At 42.6% G+C, this 11,877-nt stretch overlaps 2 protein-coding genes across 2 annotated transcripts; both read left to right on the plus strand.

Annotated features, from left to right (window-relative positions):
* The first annotated feature begins 558 nt into the window (after window positions 1-558).
* Window positions 559-7,401, plus strand: psmb6 (proteasome 20S subunit beta 6). Its single transcript, XM_062045241.1, has 8 exons — window positions 559-648; window positions 757-914; window positions 3,651-3,718; window positions 6,071-6,136; window positions 6,213-6,278; window positions 6,366-6,495; window positions 6,730-6,874; window positions 7,227-7,401. Exons 2-8 carry the CDS (start codon window positions 816-818, stop codon window positions 7,352-7,354), a joined length of 702 nt encoding a protein of 233 aa, XP_061901225.1. The 5' UTR covers window positions 559-648; window positions 757-815; the 3' UTR covers window positions 7,355-7,401.
* Window positions 7,402-7,513: 112 nt separating this feature from the next.
* LOC133648797 (kunitz-type protease inhibitor 1-like) lies at window positions 7,514-10,417 on the plus strand. Its single transcript, XM_062045238.1, has 10 exons — window positions 7,514-8,183; window positions 8,567-8,727; window positions 8,794-8,935; window positions 9,071-9,241; window positions 9,310-9,351; window positions 9,445-9,573; window positions 9,645-9,695; window positions 9,762-9,932; window positions 10,008-10,070; window positions 10,135-10,417. The coding sequence occupies exons 1-10, from the start codon at window positions 7,799-7,801 to the stop codon at window positions 10,311-10,313; spliced, it is 1,494 nt and encodes a 497-aa protein (XP_061901222.1). The 5' UTR covers window positions 7,514-7,798; the 3' UTR covers window positions 10,314-10,417.
* The last annotated feature ends 1,460 nt before the right edge of the window (window positions 10,418-11,877 follow it).

An 11,877-nucleotide genomic window follows, 5' to 3' on the forward strand; every position in this document is an offset into this window, starting at 1 on the left:
AATATTTAGATTTCTGCCTTATATCAGCCCTCATAAACGTGAGTGAGGGCAGCGAGGGGTCAATCCTAATATGATTTGTATTGATACAAAGCGTACTGCATCGAATTGATACTGATGAGATGATAGTTTATCGTCCATGTACAATGCACTGAATATAAATACACTTTTGTACATTGTACAGTATATATATTCACAATGTGTGTTTTAGCTTTATTGTACACATTTTTATATTGCATAAAGTCAGGAAATAAATACTTAGACATAATGATTTAAATGAGAGCCGAAGGACCGTGCTTTTCTATTTTGCACAAATTATGTATTTTGCTCCCACAATTGTAATATGTAATAAAAGGCAATACTTATATTATTTTGTTGATATTTTACTTTGTCTTGTTTAATTGTATTTATATATTGTTTCAAAGACTTGTAAAACAAATATTTGTTTTAGATTTTATTCTGATCATAACAATGGTGAACAAAATCAAATCACAAAATGATTCAATGATCTTGAAAAATATCCAAGTATTTATTTGGTAAAGGTCCGATACTACCCTTTTCAGTATCACTCGACACGATTGTGGTAGGACCCAAATGTCGAGGCGTCCCTCTAAATGCCTGAATACTACTGTAAAGCGTTATGCGGTAGATGTAGGTATCAAACCACACACATACATAGACAAAGACATTTAATTACGTTGTGCTGTTGCAGCCAGAATTGTGTCCAGTAATAACATCATATGTTCATTTTGTATATAGATATTACAATAGGCTAAATCGATGGACCCCGCTTCAAGTGTGCAGCAACCAGAAACAAGATGGCGGGAGCTTCATCAGCAATGCTGCGTTTTGACCAACGCAATTCTTTAAAACATCATATGGTGCCGGATTGGACACGCAAAGAAGTCAGCACCGGGGTAAGCATTGTTAATGGCGACATGTTGAGCTGTAAGTGGGTTCGCTTGACGTTTAATGAAGGATTTAAAAAACTGAACAGCGTCTGAATGAGACAGCGATTCTGTAGCAGCTAATAGCTAACAGCTAACTGTTGACAAGCACCACGTATTTATTCTAGCAGGAACATTCATCTCTATTCGCTTAGGCGTGTATTTCAGCTGTAAATTAAAAACGTGTATATTTTTCAAACGCAAAGTGATGATTCATGTTTTCATTTTAAACTGTCTGCACCAGCACATTGAGTTCAAGTTTCTAGACATAACTATAATTTGATATCGAATGTTATCCCTTGGCAGTGTGCAGTTAATTAAAATTCGAAAATAATCTGGTGGTCTTTTGTCTTTGGGCCTTTTTTGGGATTGCATGATAAAGTTTTTTGATCGACCAAATATTATGTGTCAGAGTGCCATATTACTAGGGTAATGCTTTACATGAAATATTCTTGCAAAATGTATGCACAGGGAGACACAATTACATTTCCATATTATTTGTTAGACATGCAGGAGTTGCTTGTACTCCAGGAGGGTGTGCGTCATGCCAGAATACCAATTTTAAGAGCAAGCTGACTCCACAGTGCGAAATTGCTTCTAAGAAACTAATTCTCACTACCATGTTGGAAAATTAAATGTTTATTCCAACTACCATTACCACTGGAGCACTGAATTGAAGGAAAAAAATGGCTAAACATGCTTAACACACACGATGAGCATGACGACTCAAGAAGTTAACCGCTAAACCTTCAATGTTAAATAGAGGTGATCAATACCTCGGATAGTATCAGTATATGAAATATATTAAAGTCATTAGATTGATGTTTTAGTTTTCTAGGTCTTATTACAGAATAATTGTTGATTGTTTTTGTTACTGTTTACAAACTCAGGGAGTAAGTCTCTGGAGACAAGAAGGGTTTGAGGGCAAAACCTTAATGATTTAAATCGGAGCCAATAGTAGTTTTTGCTTTTGTTTACTTATTGTGCACTAGATAGACACTTTATTTTGTTAAAACACTGTATGTAGCATTCAATACCACAAATGTAATACATCATATGATATACAACAATTCTAGCAAATTATACATTTGATGAGATGGGTATTAGAAATAAATAAATGATAAATGGGTTATACTTGTATAGCGCTTTTCTACCTTCAAGGTACTCAAAGCGCTTTGCCAGTATTTCCACATTCATCCATTCACACACTGATGGCGGGAGCTGCCATGCAAGGCGCTAACCAGCAGCCATCAGGAGCAAGGGTGAAGTGTCTTGACCAAGGACACAAACAAATCTTTACAATGTTCTCTTTAAGGTGTGCGCCTTCGCAATGCTTACGCATACTCTGGGCACAGCAAATCTGTGCCGCAATCCAATCCAATCTGAACTCTAAACAAAATAAACACTTAACTATTTGTTCTGTAGGACTTTGCAATTTGACTCGGTGACTGGTGACGAGAAACGTCCCTAACAAATAAAACATTTGATTCTTGCAATTTCAGTCAAGATGCTTTAAAGAGGACAGGAATTCCATCGATCACTTTGTTGAGCAAAACTGTTTATATCCGGCTGTTACCACACCAAAAACAGTAGTAAAAAACGTATATCTACAAAAACTGGTAATTTTCTGCCATACAAACCAGGCCAAAAGCAACTTTTTGTGATCTGTCACATCAACAGCAGCCGCTCACTCTGTCTCACCTGCACCAACACAGGCACTCATGGCACTTAGCCACTGATGCGTTTGTGGCCACAAAAAAGTCTGACAACTCCAACATCATGCAAAGTGTAAATGCCAGGTTGTAACACTATGACTCCTCAATCAAATGTGTGCGTATTCTACTGTCATTTATTAAGAATGTTTATTTATGGGTATTAATCACAAAATGCTGTTACTAGATTAAAGAAATGCTAAAAAATATATATTTTACAGACAGAAAGTTACAGGAAAGTACACTTTAACCCATACTTACATCTCATTGTGCAACATGAGAATGTATTAAGGGGAACTTAATGTGATATCTGAAAGGGGTACACATTGTTTCCAAAGTAGGACCACCACCCAAGCATACAATACTAGTACATAGCTCATGAAAACCTTTTTATTTATTTATTTTAATTCTAAGTGGGCCAAATCACTTGGGTTAGAAAAAAATCTAATGAAAATGACTGCTGCCATTTGATTATTATAATAAAACATTTAACTTGTTATAAAGTCAGGTTTTGGACAGTGTGCACGTCTGATGTTGCGCACATGTACTCCACTGAATACTCAGAGTTTTTGCGTTTGCTCGGACACATGAATAACTAGAGGGAATATTTTTATAAATCACTATCACCCTCAGCCTTTTGCAGAGGATGCAAACTCCAATTTATGCAAAGTTCAATTTTTGACTCTTCTAAAAAGAAACAACTTTATAAATATTATAATTGTGCATATAGTAAGATGTAGTGTATGCAGTACACTAGTCTTTGATCAAATAAAAGCGAAACGTATTTCGAATTATCTCATTTGTATTCATTAGTTTCTTAGTAGGGAAAAAAATTGTAGATTGAATTGTTTATGAAACAATTTTATTTTTAGACCATATTTCCCAGGGCTAACCTCTAATATCAGACATTCCTGCAGCTCGTACGGGAGCACTTACCTCACCACTTGTCACCATTTTTATTTTGTGCATAACTTTTTTGCTGTTTGTGTTCTAGACCACCATCATGGCGGTGGAGTATGATGGAGGCGTGGTCATCGGTGCGGACTCCCGTACCACAACTGGGTAACTATCCTTTTGTGTTTATTAGGGATGCAGCAGTACAAGTAACACACACACACACACGAACAGCAATCCAGAAAGGCATATTTTCCTGTGCATGGCAGACTGCAGGTGTAGCGATGTAGTACTCCTTTGCGTTGTTTTTCCCCAAAAGACGACACCCAGTCTTTCTTCCGGCTCAAACATAGTTTATTCTGGTGAAAACAATCATAGTGAGTCTCCAATCAGCCTTCTCTATACATTTCAAACCATCACATGGAAGATAGCAGACTGACAAACATACACTGCTCAAAAAAATTAAAGGAACAGTTTTTTATCAGGGTATGGCATGAATTCAATTGCACTTTTCTGATAAGGTTTTGGTCAGGTACGTGGCAGAGGGGGTTGTTAATCAGTTTCAGCTGAATTGGTGTTGATGGAATTACCAACAGGTGCACTAGAGGGGCAACAACGAGATGGCCCCCAAAACAGGACTGGTTTTGCAGGTGGAGGCCATTTCAAGTTCCTCCCTCTTGATCTTTAACTGTTTTTCCACAAGTGTTGGCTTTAGCTAGAGTCATTATCACGACTGGGAGTATGAGACGATTTCTTAACCCTCCTGAAGTTGCGCAGATTGTCCTACTCCTCCAGGATGGCACATCCGTGCGTGCTGTTGCAAGAAGATTTGATGTGTCTCCCAGTACAATCTCCAAAGCATGGAGGAGATTCCAGGAGACAGGCAGTTACTCTAGGAGAGCTGGACAGGGCTGTAGACGGTCCTCATCCCATCAGCAGGACCGATATCTGCTGCTTTGTGCAAGGAGGAACAGGTTGAGCACTGCCCAAGCTCTACAGAGTGACCTCCAGCAGGCTACTGGTGTGAATGTCTCTGCCCAAACAGTCAGAAACAGACTTCACAAGGGTGCCCTGTGCTCACTGCTCAGAACCGTGGAGCTCGATTGGCATTTGCCATAGAACACCAGAATTGGCAATTCCGCCACTGGCGCCCTGTGCTTTTCATAGATGAGAGCAGGTTTACCCTGAGCACCTGTGATAGACGTGAAAGGGTCTGGAGAAGCCAAGGAGAGCGCTATGCTGCCTGCAACATCGTTCAGCATGAACCCGTTCGGTGGTGGGTCAGTGATGGTCTGGGGAGGCATTTCCACTGCCATTAGGTATCTGTATGAAATCCTTGCACCCATGGTCAGACCCTACGCTGGTGCAGTAGGTTCTGGGTTCCTCCTGGTCCACGACAATGCCTCATGTGGCAAGAGTATGCAGACAGTATCTGGAGGATGAAGGAATTGACACAATTGAATGGCCCTCACGATCACCTGATCTTAACCCGATAGAACACCTCTGGGACATAATGTTTCGGTCCATCAGACACCGTCAGGTTGCTCCTCAGACTTTACAGGAGCTCACTGATGCCCTTAGACAGATCTGGGAGGACATCCCACAAGACACCATCCGTCGTCTCATTAGGAGCATGCCACAACGTTGTCAAGCATACATACAAGCACGTGGGGGCCACACAAGATATTGAAAATAATTTTGAGTTGCAGAAATTGAATTTAGGCAAAATGGACGAGCCTGCCACATAATTTTTTCACTTTGATTTTTGGGGTGTCTATAAACTGAGCCCTCTGTAGGCTGAAAACTTTTATTTCCATCAAAAGATGTGGCATCCTTTTGTTCCTGAGACATTAAACTGTCCATATCAGTATAGATATCAGACTTTTTTTTTTCACCATTGAAATCTGATGTGTTTTCAAAGTGTTCCTTTAATTTTTTTGAGCAGTGTATTAACAAGATAAAAAAAGCACACAATACTTGGTGAAAACAATCATAGTGAGTCTCCAATCAGCCTTCTCTATACATTTCAAACCTGCACAGAAATAAAACAAAACAAAACTTAACATAAATGTGTCTCCTTTAGGCCTACAGCAACACAGCTAGCCTGCTAATAGGTTAGCTGAAAGCTATCAAGCTAATTCACGGGGCGCCAGAGAGCACAACTTACCGTCACATGGAAGATAGCAAACTGACTACACACACTGGCTACAGCCTGGAAGTCTGCTGGGACATGTGACGTTAAGTGACCATAAAAAATATAGGAAATCACAGTACTAAACTTAGAATAATAAAATTTGCAAAATAAAGAGTCACATTACATAATGTGTAAATGTAATAAATGAGATAAGATGACATTCAAATAAAATGACATTAAAATAAGAAGAGTAGTAAGACAGTAAGCAATTGAGATCATAAATTACCTCTGTTACACAGGGTCCGGTATTTTAGCGAGTACTGTTTCATCCCTAGTGGTAATTTCCTCATATTTGCTGTTTTTTCAACTTGTGTTTTTTGTGTCAGTGCATACATCGCCAACAGAGTGACGGACAAACTGACGCCCATTCATGACCGAATTTTCTGCTGCAGGTCAGTGTGCACCACTTCCTCCTTTTCCACATATTCACTCTTCTTCCTCATTTGTGGATGCGTTCTTGTGGTGCAGGTCTGGATCAGCTGCCGACACTCAGGCCATTGCTGATGTGGTCACTTACCAGCTGGGCTTCCATAGGTGACACACACCCTGCCATGCACATGTAATTGACTGCATGTACACTTTGATTGACAGGCTTGTGCCAATGTTTGTGTGCGCCCCCAGCATCGAGCTAGACGAGCCCCCATTGGTGGAGACGGCCGCTAATCTGTTCCGAGCTAGCTGCTACCGCTACAGAGAAGAACTGATGGCTGGGATACTGGTGGCAGGATGGGACAAGAGGAAGGGTGGACAGGTATCTATGCACTACACTACAAAAACAGTACTGTACTAGACTATTACACCCTATACTGCCACTACAATACACAGTACACTATACAATACTGTATACAGTACACAACATAGTACTGTGTACTATACTACACAGTATACTACTACCCAATAGTGTATACCATGTTACACAGTAGACTAGTGTGTGTTAGTGTTCCAGCAGCAGTAATCGGCATGTTTGTGTGTGTGTGTGCGTCAGGTGTACTGTGTTCCTATTGGTGGAATGCTGGTGAGGCAGCCAGTGTCTGTTGGCGGTAGTGGCAGCTCGTACATTTATGGCTTCATGGACTCCAACTACAAAGCAGGACTGAGCAAAGAACAATGTTTGGAGCTAACTGCTGCAGGTACAGTACTACACTCTCTTACACACACACTATTAATATAAACTAGGGGGGGGGTGATAAGATTTGGTGAGATTCAAATGTGACAACATTTCTGCTTTAAAGCAAAGCTGAGTTGTCACTTGTCCTCGAAACGGATTTGTACAGCTGAAATGTGTGGCTGCTCTCCTGTGGGGTTTATATCCCAGCACAAGTCATAAGTCAATCATGGATGCAACTTTAGATGTCTTTTTACTCTTATGCTAATAGCAGTCAAAAGCTCATACTTAAAACTCTTGCTAAGTTATTGTTTTGTTACACAGTGATCACACTCTACTATAATATATATTATATATCATAATTATATCACCCTCAGCGTTATCCCTGGCAATGGAGAGGGACGGCTCTAGCGGCGGTGTGATCAGACTGGCATCAATTTCAGAGGACGGAGTGGAGAGAAAAGTAATTCTTGGAAATGAGCTTCCCAAATATTCAACACATTGAACACACACACACAGCTGTCAAGTTTGTCATTAAAAAGTTGAACGTGTTATTGTTGTGCTCTGTTCTTTAGCCTCTGGCGAAAGACTGTTAATGTCTACTACAGCAATAATAACTGTTGGGCTCATCATTGTCGTTCGATTCGTGTCCAACAGGTGGAGACAGCCACTAAAAACTAACCTGGTGAGCATGCGCACTGGAAGAACAATGACGCACAGTGCATGTGAACGTTGTCAAGAGTTCAAATGTTTACTTCAACACAAGTGTTTATACATGTTTGCAAATACTCGATTGTGAGATGATTCACCTGTGTGACGTCACAGAGCAGGGCGGGGCCATAGTTGCGTTTGTCTTCCTGTTATTGAGCAGGTGACCACACCTGGGAGGATCCAAACGCGCACTCCTGACGTTGAAGAACGTTCAGGGGAGAATTCCAGACTGAAAGTGATGTCTTCATCTTCCCTCCTCCTCCTCCTCTTTCTGTTCGTTTTACCGCTGGACGGGGACGCGGACTGCGAGACCAGCTTCCGCTCGGGTCAGGACGGCTTCGTACTGGACGTGGAGGACGCGGTGAAAGAGGGCGCGGTGTTGTTGGCCGTTGAGCAAGCGCCCACAATGGCCGACTGCCGGCTAGCGTGCTGCGGGAATACCCGTTGTAACATCGCGCTTTTGGAGCTGCGCGACGTGCACGTGACCGACAACTTTACATGCACCCTCTTCGACTGCGTTCACAGAAATCAGTTTGTGTGCCGGTTCGTCAAGCGCAGGTTCTACCGGAGCTTCATCAGAGAGACCGAGTATCGGAGGTACCTGGAAGGCCCGCTGGGACCAGGTGGGTGTGGCCAAGGAAAGGTAGCTCTATTAGTGACGTTGTTCCCAGTCTGGACGGTTTGTTTAGCTGAATATTTTTTTTATTTTTTTTTGGTAGAGACAACATGGCGTCTCTTTGATGTGTCATTTTTAAAACTTTCCACTCTCCCCGAGCTGGAGACATTTTCAAAGTTGGAAACACTATCTCGATTCCTCCTAATGTCTTGCATGTATGAAGGAATGTTATTGTTATGGTTTTGATTTATTTCGAACATATGCATACAGTCACAATATGGAGCTGACAATAAAGAATATTTGAAGTATTTGACTAGGCGTTCTCTTAACACACACTTCATGCATGCTGAGAGAAACATTAGGGTCACCTGTCACTGTCACCTTCCTCAGGTGAGCAGGCTCCGCCCATTGCCAACGCGGGACGTGACAAAGTTGTCCAACCAGAAGCTACTGTGGCCCTGAACGGCATCGAGAGTCTGGCTGTTGGCGACGCCCACATCGTTGACTATCACTGGACTGTGCAGAGCGCAGACAATGATGTCATTGTGGAGGTGACACGCCCACTTAGGCCAACATTAAAGTGAAAAGAATAATCAGAGCAGAATTCTTTGTTACAGACGACGAACCTGCCCGACCAGGTGCAACTCTCCAACATGCTACCGGGTCACTACCGCCTCCGCCTGACTGTCACTGACTCCAACGACCAATCGCACAGCGCCGAGGTTGGCGTGCTCGTCTTGAATCCTCAGCTGTCTGCCTGTGAGTCATGTGGTTTTGTCACCTGTCAAAGTGAGTCACAGGGAGTGACAGCAGCTAAAGCTAACACTTCCTGTTCACTTCAAATAGGCAGTCGAAGGCGTGTGTGTAACTGATGACCTTTGACCTTTGTTGCAGTGTACTGTTTAGCGCCGATGAAAGCGGGGCCGTGCCGAGCCGCCTTTCCTCGCTGGCGTTACCATGCTGACACAGGAGAGTGTCAGCTGTTTGTGTTTGGAGGTTGTAAAGGGAACCGCAACAACTTCCTGTCAAAAGATGAGTGTGAAAAGGCCTGTGCTGGAGTCACAGGTAACACACAAACACACACACACACTAACACACACGCGCACACATAACAGTGTGTTGTTGATCCACAGTGACTTCATCCGATCACCTGCGCATCGCTCTGCCATCTGGTGGTCAGTCTCTTGATGCACCTTTTACATCGTATGTGGTGCTTTTTCAATTTTCAATGTGTGTGTGTGTGTGTGTGTGCGCGTGTGTGTGTTCAGAAGTGTGCGGCGTTGCATGTCTACCTGGTCAGCTGACCTGCAGTAGTGGTTGCTGTGTGGACAAAAGTCTGGAGTGTGATGGCGTAACTCATTGCAGCGACCGTTCAGATGAGGACCACTGCAGCCAACGTAACACACACACACACACACACACACAAGCACACGCATGCACCTAGTGACCTTTGCCCTCCTATTGTCAGTCAATCAGACGTTCTCTCGGTTGCTGGACATCGACGTCAATCAGCGAAAAGGTCAGAAGACTCAATCAGTCTGACAATAGCTAAAACGCCTTACGCTAACGTTGCCAACGCCCGCAGCCCGGTGCACGGAACCCCCCCGCACAGGCCCATGTCGCGCCAGCCACACACGCTGGTACTACGACCCGCTCAACACACACTGCCGGCAGTTCACGTTTGGCGGCTGTAACGGAAACGACAACAACTTTGTAGAGGAGACTGAGTGTGATCACACCTGTCACGGCGTGACTGGTACACACACACACAAACGCACACATCGAGCATGCAGCGCAACATGCTAATGACATCACTTCCTGTCGTGCACAGAGCGAGATGTGTTCGCCAGAGGAATGTTTGAACGCTTCGAAGAAGAAGAAAAAAGTGACTCAGGTAAGTTTAAAGCGCTTGACCCAAAACAAAGATGGAGGACAGGAAGTGACGTGACTGCCCTCAGGCTCCATTGCACTGGCGGTGGTTATTTCGGTGGGCATCTTGGTTCTGCTGGCAATCCTGGCCTACTGTTTCCTGAAGTCCAGGAGGAAGCGCGCACAGCAGAACGTCCCCACAAGAACCGCCCAGCAGGCTACTGAGCAGTACATGCTGGTTTACAACAGCACCACCCATCCTGAGTGATGTCATCGCGACCGCCATGTTGTTTTTGCTGGTCAGGGTTTGAACAATGAAATACTTTGTTGTAAACTTCGAAGCTGCATCCTGTTTTCTAATTAAACTTTTGTACAAATAAAACATTGGCCTTTTTATAATTGCATATCAAAATAAGAGCATTAATAATTCACTAAATGACGTCACTAGTCAAGAAAATTAGCAAAACAGCATAGTGATTGGTTTGTAAGCATATGGACCAGGCCTGTGGCGTCATACTGCCCGCTAGAGGGAAGCCGTGAACTGTTGCTCAAAGCTACGCATGCGTACAAAGTGATTGAAGGGGCGGCGGCAAGAAAGTTGAAGTTTCCGGAAGTGAAAGCAAGTTTGGTGTTTTTATCTCTGCAAGGTGAGTTTCAAACAGAACATATATTTAAAGTTAATGTCAGTCAACTTTTATTGGAATAAGTAACAATAACTGCCTCGCAAAATTTCACCTTTAAAGATGTTGTGATAGTCTGAGAGTGAATGACGTACGCTTTGAGTGGCAGCGGGGGAGTGTTGGACTCATTCTGTTTGGTTCCGATTGGTGCCGGTCCAACATATCCTCCTTGACTGAGTAGTAATATAGTTATAGTAATAGTTGTATTATTATTTTATCGCTTTTCGTACTTTTCAGCTTTTTTAATGGAAATGAAATCAAATGTTGCGAGGTGTCTGCTGACGTCACCCAGTGTGTAGCTTCCTTAAACGAACTGGTTTAGTCACGTGATGCTACGCTTAAAGGTGTGTGTGTGTTGCAGGTATTATCCGCAGGCGGTGGTCGGTCGAGCTTGAAGGTGAGTTGTGTTAGTAAGTTTGATAATGTTAGGATGTTACTGAGGTGGTGGTGATGGCCGCTGCCAGTGTCCATGACAGTGCACTGGACAATGGACTTTGTGTTAGGGACATTTGGTGTTGAAAAAAGCACACGAAGCAGTAGTGGAAAGCATGAGTGTGGAAGTATTTATTTGTCAATAAGGCAAACAATAACATTTAGGGATGTCACGAGTAACAGAACTTTCCTCCAGAAGGTCTTATCTTTGTCCATATGATGTCAGATGAAAAAAAAATTGAGCTGTTTGGCCACAATACCCAGCAATATGTTTGGAGGAGAAAAGTTGAGGCCTTTAATCCCAGGAACACCATTCCTACCATTAAGCATGGTGGTGGTAGTATGCTCTGAGCCTGTTTTGCTGCCATTGGAACTAGTGCTTTTGTGTATATGTGTATATATATATATATATATTTATATGTGTATATATGTATATGTATGTGTGTGTATATATGTATATATATATATACACACACATACATATACATATATATACACATATATTAGGGGTGGGCAAATTAATGCGTTAATTTCGAGTTAACGCATCAATCTATTAACGCCGACAATTTTTTTATCGCGCATTTGCGTATGTTGTTTACATGCTTTTATTTTGTTAACGCCTACTGCTGGCTCCTGCGGAAAAGGAAGGAGAACGCGGTAGAAAACAAAACAAGCATGGAGAAGAAGGGTAACTCAACAGAACTTTTACAGGGTCATTTT

This window comes from Entelurus aequoreus, linkage group LG04 (assembly GCF_033978785.1).
Source record: "Entelurus aequoreus isolate RoL-2023_Sb linkage group LG04, RoL_Eaeq_v1.1, whole genome shotgun sequence".
NCBI lineage: Eukaryota > Metazoa > Chordata > Actinopteri > Syngnathiformes > Syngnathidae > Entelurus > Entelurus aequoreus.

Excerpts from the sequence above, each read along its gene's own strand:
- psmb6 (XM_062045241.1), top strand. The coding sequence starts at position 816 with ATGGCGGGAGCTTCATCAGCAATGCTGCGTTTTGACCAACGCAATTCT. Across the intron at positions 915-3,650 it reads GCAAAGAAGTCAGCACCGGG|ACCACCATCATGGCGGTGGA; the intron begins GTAAGCATTGTT and ends TTTGTGTTCTAG. Across the intron at positions 6,496-6,729 it reads ACAAGAGGAAGGGTGGACAG|GTGTACTGTGTTCCTATTGG; the intron begins GTATCTATGCAC and ends TGTGTGCGTCAG.
- LOC133648797 (XM_062045238.1), top strand. The coding sequence starts at position 7,799 with ATGTCTTCATCTTCCCTCCTCCTCCTCCTCTTTCTGTTCGTTTTACCG. Across the intron at positions 9,352-9,444 it reads CATCGCTCTGCCATCTGGTG|AAGTGTGCGGCGTTGCATGT; the intron begins GTCAGTCTCTTG and ends GTGTGTGTTCAG. Across the intron at positions 9,574-9,644 it reads TGAGGACCACTGCAGCCAAC|TCAATCAGACGTTCTCTCGG; the intron begins GTAACACACACA and ends TCCTATTGTCAG.